Below are 13,648 nucleotides of genomic sequence, written 5' to 3'. Positions count from 1 at the left end.
ACTGCCAAGAAAGGGGGGCAAGAGAAAAGGTCATTGTGTATATATAGCTGTCTTGGCAAATACTGTTTTGATGTAAATTCATGGAAGAACCAATTATGTAGAAATTCTGATAACACTGTTAAGGATTTAGACATGAGTGGATATAGTTATCACTACTATTACCAAAGAAGAGAATCCTGATGATGCCTTTTGGAGATGAGAGGTGAGGGGAAAAACCTAGTCTTCTCCTTTTTGAACCCATGTTATAAATGACTTCTAATTTAGAATTTACTCTAGGACGTAGCAGGAGAAATGAAATCAGTCTAAGAATTTGGGTTCCCAGGAAACTGAAATGATACATAAGCATTTTTTACTCAACTTAAAATCCACCTCTTAAACACTATCCTGAAATGAACAAAGATTATAAACTTGGGAAAATATTAATATCCCCCACTACAAATATATATAAACTTAATTCCAGGTAACACTGCCAAGTAATCTGCTACTAAATTTAAGCGTCAATTCAGCCTTTCCTTTGAAGAAAATAGGATATATCTGCCAAGAGAGCTTAAGACTAGTGAATAATTTTTTCAAGGCTTGAAGCAAATGATGTCTTTAAAAAAATTAAGATGCAGATGAGAGAAAAGAAATATAAAATAATACCTATTTTTGCCCAAACAAAACTGGGGGAAAAAAACAATTATGATGGGCTTGGGGTGATTTAAAATAGTGATTTCTACACCTCATTCTTAATCTTATTTTTATTTTTACCTGAAGTCGTATTTGCAGCATCTTGGCTCTTGCCATGACGATCTGCTTCTAGCCATTGGTACAAAACTACATAATGTAACAGAAACAAAAAACTTTATAAACAATGAAACACAAACACAAAAGCAAAATGACTTTGAAAAATGGAAAATGAGAATAACAAATTAAACAAAAGCAATAAACATGAGGCATTAACATCAATGGAATGTAGCTTAACACCAACAGTATGCAGCTTATAAGCTATTAGTAATAAGAAGGCATAGAGAATGGGTAATTGTATTTTAATGTAAGAAGTGAAATACTACTTAAACATCTGTACCAGTTATTCATATGGGGGAAAAGCACATATACTCTTCTCAATGATGATTTGAAGAGAAGTATCAGGAGAAAGCTAATGTTTCCATAATCAAATAAGATAGTAAGACAAAATGACCAATTTTAAAAATTACATCCCAACTTCTACACACCTATCAGAATGGCTTTAGTCCAAAAAAATGGACTACACCAAATGCTGACAAGTACATGAAGTGACAGTAACTCTCATCCATTCATTCAACACAAGGAATCCAAATTGGTACAGCCACTTTGAAAGACAGCTTGGCAGTTTCTTATAAAGCTAAGCACAGTCTTACCATAGGATCCCATAGCTCTACTTTAATCTGGGGGAAAACATCAGACAAATCCCAAGAGAAGCAACCTACAATATACCTGGTGAATACTTGCCAAACTATCACGGACCTCAAAAAGAAGGGAAGTCTGAGAAGCAGTCACAGCCAAGAGGGGCCTAAAGAGATATGATACCGGAATATAATGTGGTATACTGGACGAGAGCCACCAACAGAAAAAAGGACTTCAAGTAAACACTTAGGAAATCTGAATAGGATATATACAGACTTTAGTTAACAATTATGTATCAACTGATTTGTTAACTCTAACAAATATACTATGGTAAGATGTTAATGACAGGAAAAACTGTGTTTGTGTGGATGGGGAGAGTATGAGGTATACGGGAACGCTATTATCTTCTCAATTTTTCTAAAACCTGAAACTCCTCTAAGAGTCAATTCTGTTTTTTTTTTTTTTTAAAGATTTTATTTATTTATTTGACAGAGAGAGATCACAAGTAGGCAGAGAGGCAGGCAGAGAGAGAGAGGAGGAAGCAGGCTCCCTGCCGAGCAGAGAGCCCGATGTGGGACTCGATCCCAGGATCCTGAGATCATGACCCGAGCCGAAGGCAGCGGCTTAACCCACTGAGCCACCTTCTGTTTTAAAAAGCATTCCAGGGTGCCTGAGTGGCTCAGTGGGTTAAGCCTCTGCCTTCAGCTCGGGTCATGGTCTCAGGGTCCTGGTATTGAGGCCCGTATCGGGCTCTCTGCTCAGCAGGGAGCCTGCTCCCCCCGCCCCCCGCCCCCCGCCTGCCTCTCTCCCTACTTGTGATCTCTCTCTCACTGTCAAATAAATAAATAAAATCTTTAAAAATAAATAAATAAATTTTAAAAAAGCGTTCCGATATGTAAGATAAGGACAAAATCATGTTATATCCAAACTTGTAAGTAATCTACTTTTTAGAAATCATTGTATGCAAACACAAACTGAAACAGGCTCTGTACTGAGATTCCATTTAATCAACTTAATACCTTCATGTGTTATTAACTAGGAAGTATCAACTCTTGGAGGGCAGTTTACCACAGTAAGGACATTAAGGAAATTCACACTAGTTCTCTACAACTCTGCAGTTTTGAAGAGTATAAAAACTTCCGAGGGCGCCTGGGTGGCTCAGTGGGTTAAACCGCTGCCTTCGGCTCAGGTCATGATCTCAGGGTCCTGGGATCGAGTCCCGCATCGGGCCCTCTGCTCAGCAGGGAGCCCGCTTCCCTCTCTCTCTCTCTGCCTGCCTCTCCATCTACTTGTGATTTCTGTCAAATAAATAAATAAAATCTTTAAAAAAAAAAAAAACAAACTTCCGAAAAGGTTACCCAACTGTCTACAACTTTTAGATATCCAATATTCTCTTTAAAGAGCTAAATAATGATGATGTAGGGTCCTAATAGTCAGGGAATCTTCCTATCTATACCTCAAAGGTCTGAATGATCTCAGGACAAAGGCTAAACTTCTACTCTGGGGGGATATGTGCCCACAGATATTCTAAGAGTTCTATATTCCAATCAGGGTTTGCAGAACCTATGTACACTCTCCCTTCACAAAACAACAACAAAGACAAAGAACTGGGGAAGTTAGCCTATGGAACTCCTGGATAGAAAGGAAAAAAGGAACTAAATGATTCACTATAAAAGGCCAAAGACACCCTGAAATCACCAAGGAGGTTATTTGGATCTTTCCAGACAGCCAGATAGTATACTGACATTTACCATCAGGTACAGGTGGACCAAAACAGACCTTGGAAAAGCCCCCACACATACACCCAAGCAGTGTGCAAGGTCACTGAGCGTGCCCCAGTGGGCACTCAAGTCAGTATACTTCCCTCTAGGATACTGAACACTTTTGGGATGCAAAGAATTGTTATGACTGGGACTAGTAAGGAAGAATTCGAGAAGCAGACCTTACTCATTCAATATATACTATACATATTTTTTACCTTTCTAGTTTATAGGAATAACTACTCATTAGAGTACAGAAGTAGCAGAGTGGAGAAGTATTAGGCCATGACACAAAAATCTCCCCATCTGGAAAAAAGCAAGTATCAACTTTACAACTGACAATGAATATCACTCTCACAAAAATGAGATATAAAGTAGGGAAACTAATCCATTATCTGGTCTAACAATCCTATCTAGCTCTCATCTAAAGGCATTTTGCCCTGATTAAGGTAGAAACTCCTGGATGCATTTAGGGTATCACTAGGAATATTTACCAATAGTTCAATTACTTCACAGAGCTCCCATTTATTGTTTTATCAAAGAAAAAGAAAAAAAAAGGAAAAAATACGAAAGTTAGTTCAGTCAACTTACAGAGAATTATATATAAGCAAAGATCTTTTTAGTAGATTTAGATATTCAATTATTTTATCCTTGCCTCCAGATTACCAAAGTCCAATAAATGATATCTAAATATTTCAGAGAATTTCCAGTGAAATAAGTGCATCTGCTTCATGTAAAGTTATAACGTGAATCACCATTAGGTCAAATTTGGATTTCAAAGCCCACTGTATAGCACATATATTTAAAAACATAATGTATAACTAAAAAAGAAATGTAACAGATATTTTTACCTAATATACTAGATAGTTCTAGAAGGACTGAGCTCCAAAAATTTAACTCTCATAAAGCATCTAAAATATGTTATAATACAGAGTCTGCTACTATGTTTGTAGAGGATGTTAGAATACCAAGAACACACCAGTTCTCACCGTGGCTGGGAGCATAAGATCTGGTTTTTTGGTGACTCCATGCTTCCTCCTTTCAGTTGGCACTGGAGTTGGTACCCTCAAGCTCCAAGTCACTGGTGAGAATTTCAATAGCCTGTGAGTGGGGTTCCAAGTGGAAAAAGATTTGTGAGATGTGTGAACCTTGCAGCTATTTCTCAGCTGGAGTGGTCCCATTATCCCCTTTCTCTAAACCTACTTGCTCCTAGAAATTCAATGAGTTCCCTCCCTCGTTATCCATTTCCATTGTGGCCTATGTCTGACCTGGGTATTTTCTCCACAAAACAAGGGCAGGATTCACAACACTTCCCTATCTTCCTGTCCCGGAAGGATACCACAGAAGTCTAGACGTTTTAAAGAAAGCTTGCTGATAGGAAGAATGAAAACAGATGGGAAGTTAAAAGGTAATCTCTTTTGTCCTGTCCTTTTAAAATTTTGTTCCTTTTCTCTCTAAAGGGAAAGTACACACACACACACACACACACACACACACACGTGCGCGCACAGAGATAATGGTGGACAGAAAACTTAGAATCAATAATTTTTTCTCAGTATTTTGATAAAGGCGAGAGGAGGAAATGAAGAACTATATATGTTCCCTATGAAATCCATGCTGAGGCGAAGAAGAAGGGAGGATGTGGTGGTGAGGTAGTTTTTCTCCCTCCTATGTCTATCACTATAGGTCCCCAACTGTCTGTCTCCATAGACCCCTGTCTAAATTGACATGAGCTAGAGTCGTAGAAGGAATACTGGACAACAGTGGATCCTGTAAGAGAGACTGACTAGGGAAAGGGAACCTGGGGCAGGGGGATCCCACGTTAGTTTAAAAAAAAAAAAAAAAGAAGGTGTACTTCCTGTGACACTCACAGAAATACATTTCCTACACATGAGTTGTCTCTACATCACAGTGAACTGTCCTCTTCAAAACAGATCCCCCAGGAGGCTGCATATTCATGATTCATTCTAATGATTCTACCATGATTTAAATAATCTCTGAGCAGGTAACATTTAAGGTGAGACCTGATGAAGTAACAATAATCCTCACAGATAACACATGGTGCTTACTATATAGCAGGTGTTATTCTAAGTGTTCTAATATATTAAATCATTTCATCATCACAATTACTCTATAAAGTAGTTACTATTTTATCATTTTCCAGATGTAGAAACTGAGGCATAAAAAGGTTAAATAGCTTGCCAAAGGTCAGACAACTCTAAAATTTAAACTTACAGTTTGGCTCCAGAGTATGCTCTCAATTCTACATAAGAGGTCATCTCAGAAAAGGGTATTTGGGGATGGGGAAACAGCAAGTACAGAATCCCTGAGGCATCCATGAACTTGTCACCACAGAGAAGCAGCAAGGAGGCCAGTACAGTGTATTTAAGTGAGGTGGTAGAAAATTAAGTCAGAGAGGTTACCATGGCCACATAAGACAGCCTTGCAGACCATGGTAAGCTCTTTCTTCAAGGGAAGTAACTGAAGTGTTTTAAACACTTGAACAAGCTTACTCTGGCAGCTGCGAGAACAGACGATAGAGGGTAAGAGAGGAAATGGAGAGACCAATTAGGAGACTTCTGTAATAATCTAGGCAAGAGATGATCATGGTATGGATCAGGGAAACAGTGTCAGGGTAGTGAGAAGTGGTAAGATTCTAAATATATCTTGAAGACATAAGAGATATTTGCTAACAAATTAGATGTGAGAGAAAGGAGTAGTCAGTCAAGAAGGAAATCATGGTACTACAGTTTCTAGTCTGAGCACCTGGATAAGTAGTGTAGTTACTTACTGAAATGAGGAACAAGGCACAAGGAGAGGGTTTTTGCTGGAGGGCTGGGAAGCTGGAATAAAAAAATTCACTTTGGGGGACGCCTGGGTGGCTCAGTTGGTTGGATGACTGCCTTCGGCTCAGGGCGTGATCCTGGAGTCCCGGGATCGAGTCCCACATCGGGCTCCCAGCTCCATGGGGAGTCTGCTTCGCTCTCTGACCTTCTCCTCGCTCATGCTCTCTCTCACTGTCTCTCTCTCTCAAATAAATAAATAAAATCTTTAAAAAAAAAAAATTCACTTTGGGATACATTAAGTCTGTCATGCGTATTGGATATCCATGTGAAATTTTTCAGCAAGCATTTAGAAATATGAATTTAAAAATCGGGGGGTGGGGGGTGCCTGGGTGGCTCAGTTGGTTAAGGGTCTGCCTTCAGCTCGGGTCATGATCCAGGGACCTGGGATGGAGCCTGCATCTCCTTCTGCCTACTGCTCCCTCTGCTTGTGCGCGCTCTCTCTCTAATAGATTATAAAATCTTAAGAAAAATAATAATAAAAAGAAAAAAGGAATACATCATTAAAAAAATAAAATTCAGGGGACGTTAGAAAATTCAGCATCAAATAGATGGTATTTAACATCACAGGGCTGGGTAAGATCACTGAGGAAATGAATGTAGATGAAAAGAGAAAGGCCTGGGTCAGGTTCCTGGGAGGCTCAAGTATAAACATTAAGAGGACAGGAAGAGAAAGAAAAACAGCAAAAAAGTAAATGAAAAGTACAATCAGTGAGGAAAGAGAAAGACCAGAAGCATGGGCAGCATGGAAGCCAAGTAAAGAAAATGTTTTTAACAAGGAGAGTTGACAACATGGAAGTCGCTGGTGACCTTAAAGAGATGTCTATGGAGTGGTAGGGGTGAAAAGCTGTCTGGAGTTGTTCCAAGAAAGAATTCAAAGAGAGGAAGTAAGGCAGAGAGTATAAATAACCCTTTGGCACAGTTTTGCTGGAAAGACGAGAAATGGATTATATTGGTGGAGAATATGGAAGGGAAAGGTTTTTGTTTTGTTCTGTTTTTTTTATTCTTTTTTTTTTTAAAGATTTTATTTATTTATTTATTTGACAGAGAGAGGTCACAAGTAGGCAGAGAGGCAGGCAGAGAGAGAGGAGGAAGCAGGCTCCCTGCTGAGCAGAGAGCCCAATGCGGGACTCGATCCCAGGACCCTGAGATCATGACCTGAGCCTAAGGCAGTGGCTCAACCCACTGAGCCACCCAGGCGCCCCTGTTTTGTTCTGTTTTTTTAAAGAAAAGAAGCATTAACTCATTCAAATAATATATCCAGAATGCCTACACTGTACCAGGCACAGTGACTAATGCTGTGGCTAGGATTACTGCAGTCCAGTCCCTCTGAGGATTTCACATTCTCCTCTTCTGCCTTCCCAGTGCTTCCACAGAGAGCTGACTTTGCCCATTCCATATGCTATGTATGGCTGATACAGATTGTACTCCCCCAGGTAAGCACTCTTTCTATCCCTAGCACACAGTTTACCTACTTTATCCTTGTAAGGCTGTATGCATGACACTGAACCCACTAGAAACTACATTCTCTCCATTACATTCTCCCCTCCTCTGGTACTCCTAGAAATGGTCCCAAACCATTCTCATTTGGATAAGCCACGCCAATCATCTCAGCACCACTGTTCAGCTATAACTGATTCTGGATCTGTGACAGACTGCAGGTGCTTACCAACATCCCTGTTCTCTCCCTTCCAATATCCTTGCATCTGGGTGAGGGCCAAAGAACTAGTTCTTGCCAATGAAATATGACCCGAAGTGACGTGTGTCACTTCCAGGCTGAGGCACATACCTGTCTGTCCTCTGCCATCCATCAACTAAATGCAAATGAAACGGGACCTTAAAAAGATAGGAAGGTCAGACAATGGAAGAAAACGTGCGTCACCTAATGCCTCAAAATAGAGCCCCTCCCACCTTGGCCTATATTAGATTAAACAACAGATGAGAAATAAAATTCTACCATCTCAAGCCACTGAGAGTTTGGGTTATTGTTAGAGCAGTTAACTATTTATGTGTTTCTGATTACACTACTTTTTTTTTTTTTAAAGATTTTATTTATTTATTTGACAGACCTAGATCACAAGTAGACAGAGAGGCAGGCAGACAGAGAACCCGATGCGGGGCTCGATCCCAGGACCCTGAGATCATGACCTGAGCCAAAGGCAGAGGCCTAACCCACTGAGCCACCCAGGTGCCCCTGATTACCCTACTTTTTATTTGTGTTCTAACTCTTTTCTTGACCTTCTCACCATGATACTAGTCCCCGCCTGTATTTTGCCTTCTACTCCTTGGTAACTTTCTAGATTGCTTTTTACTGTGCTCCTATAAATAAATCAATCAATCAGTTCTTTAAATACGGGACAGAATTTGACCATTTTTTTAATGGATGCTCTCTACCCTTCATAAAAGCAGCTGTATAGCCACAACTAGGCTGTTAATTAAGGCTATAGGTTTTAACCCATGAAGGGCCTGTTAGGCATTCCAAAAACATAACTTTTTTTTTCTTTTTTTTTTTTTTTCCAAAACATAACTTCTGAATCTAGTTAGCAATCTTGCAGGTCTAAGTGGCTGGTCATAAAGGGAATCAAGCAAAAGAAGCTGGGATCTCTGAAAATTCATAGACCCTACTGAGAAGGAATCATCAATAAGAAACTGTGAACCCTGGTAATCTTAAAAGTCTGTTTTAAGATATTAATAAAAGTACATCAACATCAATCTAGTAAGTTTTGAATTTCTAAGAAATTCACAATACATTTCATTCTTGATCATACTAAAATTAAAGAGCCATACTGTATTTAGCTAACACTAAAATATACTTTAATTACTGAAGTTTATTCACTGGAAACCAGGCATATACAACACAGTTATTGTTTCAACCCCAAGTGGAGGCACCTGCATTTAACTCTGTCACTCATCACCTGGAGGTGGGACAGATGTCACTCGTTAAAGGGCACAGACCCCAATAGGACTGCTCTGACTTCAGAGGTCCCCAGCCCACCAGCTCTTCTGACATGCTGGCTATACATCTGGGAGCTTCCATGACTATCAGGTTTGATAATTCACTAGAACAGTTCATGGAACTCAGGAAAGCACTATTACTTCTGACTGCGGTTTCATTACAAGAGCTACAGATCAGGAGCACCAGACAAAAGACACACACACGGTGAGGTCTGGAAGGGAATGTAGTGCTTTCCTGCTCTCTCCTGTGGAATCAGGGTGTGTCACTTGCCACCACCATACACATATACAAAGTGTTTATCAACCAAGAAGCTCCACTAATCTTTGGTATCTAGAGCTGGTTTTTGTTTTAAAGATCTATTTATTTACTTTAGGTGGGGGAGGGGTGAGAGAGAGAAAGAGTCCCAAGCAGTCAGTGCAGAGTCCGACTTAGGGCTCCATCTCATGACCCTGAGATCATGACCTGAGCCGAAACCAAAAGTCAGAGGCTTAACTGACTGCACTACCCAGGAGCCTCTGAAATGTAGAGTTTTTAATGGGGTTCACTACATACACAGTACTGATTTGATCACTGGCCATGTGACTGAACTCAAATCTCTATAACCTCTTCCCTTCCCTAGAGGCCTGGCTGACCTTCTGGTAACCAGCCCCTATCCTGAAGCTATCTAGGGGCTCATCTTTACTACAATAGGGTAACATTCCTATTACTTAAGAAATCACCACGGTTCTAGAAGTTCTGTGCCAGGACTGGACAGAAACCACACAAATTCGTATCAGGCACTATGCATTCCACCACCAAGCATAGAACATAGTACCAGGTTATTTATTTGCAAAAATAACCTTAGCAATGAATTCAAGATGAACAGTCCTCTGATAATGAGAAATAAACAAAGCTTGGCTTCTAAGCCATGCTTTACATCCTATCCCTTTTCTAGTAAAATGTGAAACAAGAAAAACTTTTAAAAAGTCATTGAAGTATTGTAACTGATTTTATAAGACCCTCTAAGAGGAAAGGGTCTATAATTTTTCAGTAAATAGTAAGTACCATGTGTTTATCAGTGCTTAGTAAATGATTTTAGTTTTCTGAAAAATGTAACAGCGATTTTCAAGTAATAAGCATAGCCAAGAAAACAAGGTTCTAGTTCTAGTTGAAATACCCTGGGTTCTCTAGTAGCTTAGGGCAAATCATACATTCTTTGAGCAAAGGTTTCCTCATACATAAAATACAGATTACATAATAACATGTTAGTTTATTAGAGATCTATCTTATATGAGGATCATTTATGCAATGTATTTCTGGGAAAGCATATTAATGTTATTATTTGATGCTGGATGTTATACAGTATAAGAAAAATCTTCCCTATTGCTAAAAACTTAGTCTCTGCTAAAATGACAACAAGAGAGCTACCCTTTGCCTTCAGGAACAAAAGAAAGTCACCTGCCATTAAAATATTCATAGCTGACAAGTAACACTATAGTGCTAGATTTCTAAGATGATTCAAACTGAAACAGTTCTGCTGTATGACTCAAAGAAGCAGTAATTTGCTCAGCGCTAACACAGACTTTTCCCTTCGTTTCCATTCATTACTTTTTGCTGCCAATACTCTCACCAAAAAAACCCAGAAAACAATAAACAAAACAAAACAAATTTACAAGGAGTCAGAAACAAGTAACACAGTTTAGTTTACACAGGGATACCAAGGGACATATACAAGAATGCCACTTTTTCCCTCTTACCCTCTTCAACAAAATAAAACAAAAAACCTGCATAAGAAATCAACAAAGTTCTCTAAATAAAATATATAAATCACAACGTAGGAATACACAAGGGATACATGCGTTTTACTAATGCTCCCCTACCTCTGGTCTATGGAATTATCATAATATGAGCAAAATAGGGCAAAAAATGTTAATAAGATTCATCAAGAAAGAAACTCTTCCTTTAAGAATCAAACAGAAGCATTATTCTTCCAACAGTCACCTGAAGTTTTCTGCGGCTGATGTAACTATTGCTAAGCAAAAGTGGCCTCTGAGTCGCTTCATCAGTACGCACTTTTATCCGAAGGCCCTCCCCTAATATGCTGACTGTTAGCTAGAACATTCAGGCTTTAAAATGAACTGCTTGGATTCCAGTTCTTAAATGGAATTGGGGGATAGCACAGACCTATAAAATCATGGTCTATGTATCCTCGGAGGAAGACAGTGGGACCTGTCAGATGATGAGGAACTTCCCAGTTCCACACAAGGCTGTGATTCCCAGAGTTACTGTCTAGCGTATTTTAAAAAGTTAAGAAAGAAGTCGGGGCGCCTGGGTGGCTCAGTGGGTTAAGCCGCTGCCTTCGGCTTGGGTCATGATCTCAGGGTCCTGGGATCAAGTCCCGCGTCGGGCTCTCTGCTCGGCAGGGAGCCTGCTTCCTCCTCTCTCTCTCTGCCTGCCTCTCTGCCTACTTGTGATCTCTCTCTGTCAAATAAATAAATAAAATCTTTAAAAAAAAAAAAAGAAAAAGAAAAAGAAAAAAGAAAAAAGTCATGTCACGTATGGTGGGGGGAAAAACATTTTAACCACTTTCTGAAGTTTTCAAAATTAACAGAAAACTAAAACCAAGGATTAAAAATGGGAGGGGAGAGTAGAATTTCTCTCTTCCTTATAGGAAAAACAAAGTCTTCCTTCCTCCCACCAAGACAAACACAGAAGAAAACCCTCAAGATGATCTCAAAGCCCTGAGTTATTTTTTTAATTTTATTTTTTTAAAAGAAGGGTTAACAATGAAAGTAATCCCATCAAAAGGGATTCAAATTTACTGTTTTCACCCTAGTGCTCAGAGTATTATCTGGTATTTAGTCAGGATCTTTAATTAGAAGTCATGCTAGGTTTCTAGATTTTAGATTCTGGACTTCTCCTCTCCCCCCACCTGAATCCATCTCCTTTCCTTCCATATTCAGACAGTCACTATATTTCGCAATTTATACTTCCTTAATATCCCTCCAAATCAGCCTTTCCTTTCTATTTTAATTGCTACACTGTTAACTGAACCTCAAGCCAGACTCAGAATATTGCTCCAGCTTCCTAACTTGTTTCCCTGCCATACACTGTACATTGAACTCCCCTAATTCATATCTCATTGTCCCTTTTCTCTCTGCCCCTTTCCTTTTCTTTCACTCAAGTATTTTTGAAGCTCTATGAGCCAAGGCACTATTCTAGGCTCTTGAGATAGAATAGCAGACTGCATTCTTCAAAAATAGCCACAACAATATCTCCTGTCCTATATGAGCTTTTGAAATTTCATCAGAAAGTATAGTCCCGGGGCGCCTGGGTGGCTCAGTGGTTTAAGGCCTCTGCCTTCGCCTCAGGTCATGATCCCAGGGTCCTGGGATGGAGCCCTGCATCAGGCTCTCCGCTCAGTGGGGAGCCTGCTTCCCCCACCCCCAACTGCCTGCCTCTCTACTTGTGATCTCTGTCAAATAAATAAATAAAAATCTTAAAAAAAGAAAGAAAGAAAGTACAGTCCCTGTCCCGGGTCCTTAAACCCGGAAAGGCCTTGAGCAGATGGCTTCCATGCCTCAGTCATAAATAGTGCCACACATTTCCACCTTGCTCTCTTGGAACAAAGGCCCTTAGAGTATAGCTACAGAAAGCTCATCCACCCTCTGGAGAAGCCCATAAGGACAGAAACTGAGGGTCTTAGCCCACAAGGCAGACTGAGGTCCCCGCCAATAGAAAGCAATACAGCCTGCCTGCCAGCCAGGGAGTAAGCCATATTGAAGTTGGTCCTCTGGACCCCTGTCAAACTACTCATCTTATGTCAACAACGTAGAGACAAATTGGTCTCATCACACTCTGCCCAAATTGCAGAACTGTGAGCTAAATAAATGACTATGCTTTAACCTGGTAATTCTGAGGTAGTTTGGTAGCAACAATAAATAACTGGAACAAACAGTGGAACAGAAAGGCAAAAAATCCTTGCCTTCATGGAGTTTACCACAGAGGAGACAAATAATAAATATAAATTATATAGTATGTTGGATGATAAAAAGTGCAATGGAAAGTTAAAAAATAACAGAGTAAGGAAGGTCAGCAGTACAGGGGATAGGTTGCAATATTACACATGGAGGTCAGAGTGGGTCTCTCACTGAGAAAGTGATGTCTGAGCAAAATTTGAAAGAGATAGGGGAATTTATTTTATCTCCCCAGAAAATCAAAGTGAACTAAGGCACCATCTTAAAATTTAGTCCCCTGTCACCTAGAGTCCAGTTTCCTGAAACAGCACTTGAGGACCACACCATGATCCAGCCCTCCATTTCCAGCTCCAATCTCTGAGACTCCCCTGCTCTCTACACACCCTGTACTTGAGCCATGCCAGATAACCTGCAGTTCCTTTTTAAGTACCATGCTCTCTGGGTCTTTGCAAGGCCTCCTATACCCAGGATGTATTCCTTCCTAGATAAAAATAATAGTTTTTTCTTTTTTAAAGATTTATTTATTTGAGAGAGAGAGGGAGAGTGTGCGTTGTGTAAACATACGAGTGGGAGGGGGAGAGGGAGAGGGAGAGAGAATCCCAATCTGAGTGTGGAGCCCAACATGGGGCTTGATCTCATGACCCAGAGATCACAACCTGACCCAAAACCAAGAGTCGGATGCTCAACCAACTGCTCCACACAGCTCCCCGCCTTTTATTTTTATTATTTTTTTTAATTTATTTTATTTTATTTTTTAAAGATTTTATT

At 39.9% G+C, this 13,648-nt stretch overlaps 1 protein-coding gene across 5 annotated transcripts in view; it reads right to left on the bottom strand.

Annotated features, from left to right (window-relative positions):
• DENND5B (DENN domain containing 5B) overlaps positions 1-13,648 on the bottom strand; it is a 201,861-nt gene that overhangs the window by 117,616 nt on the left and 70,597 nt on the right. For 3 of the 5 annotated variants that reach the window (XM_044228352.1, XM_044228357.1, XM_044228358.1), the window contains exon 2: positions 751-816. The exons of 1 other annotated variant lie outside the window; for it this stretch is intronic. In XM_044228352.1, the coding sequence (XP_044084287.1) occupies positions 751-816 (66 nt within the window). Of the gene's footprint in view, positions 1-750; positions 817-4,114; positions 4,143-13,648 lie in introns of those variants that run through there. One more of the 5 variants, XM_044228356.1, reaches the window with a different exon arrangement.

Source organism: Neovison vison, chromosome 12, assembly GCF_020171115.1.
Source record: "Neovison vison isolate M4711 chromosome 12, ASM_NN_V1, whole genome shotgun sequence".
In the NCBI taxonomy this organism is placed as follows: Eukaryota; Metazoa; Chordata; class Mammalia; order Carnivora; family Mustelidae; genus Neogale; species Neogale vison.
This window is presented reverse-complemented; position numbering and strand designations above follow the sequence as displayed.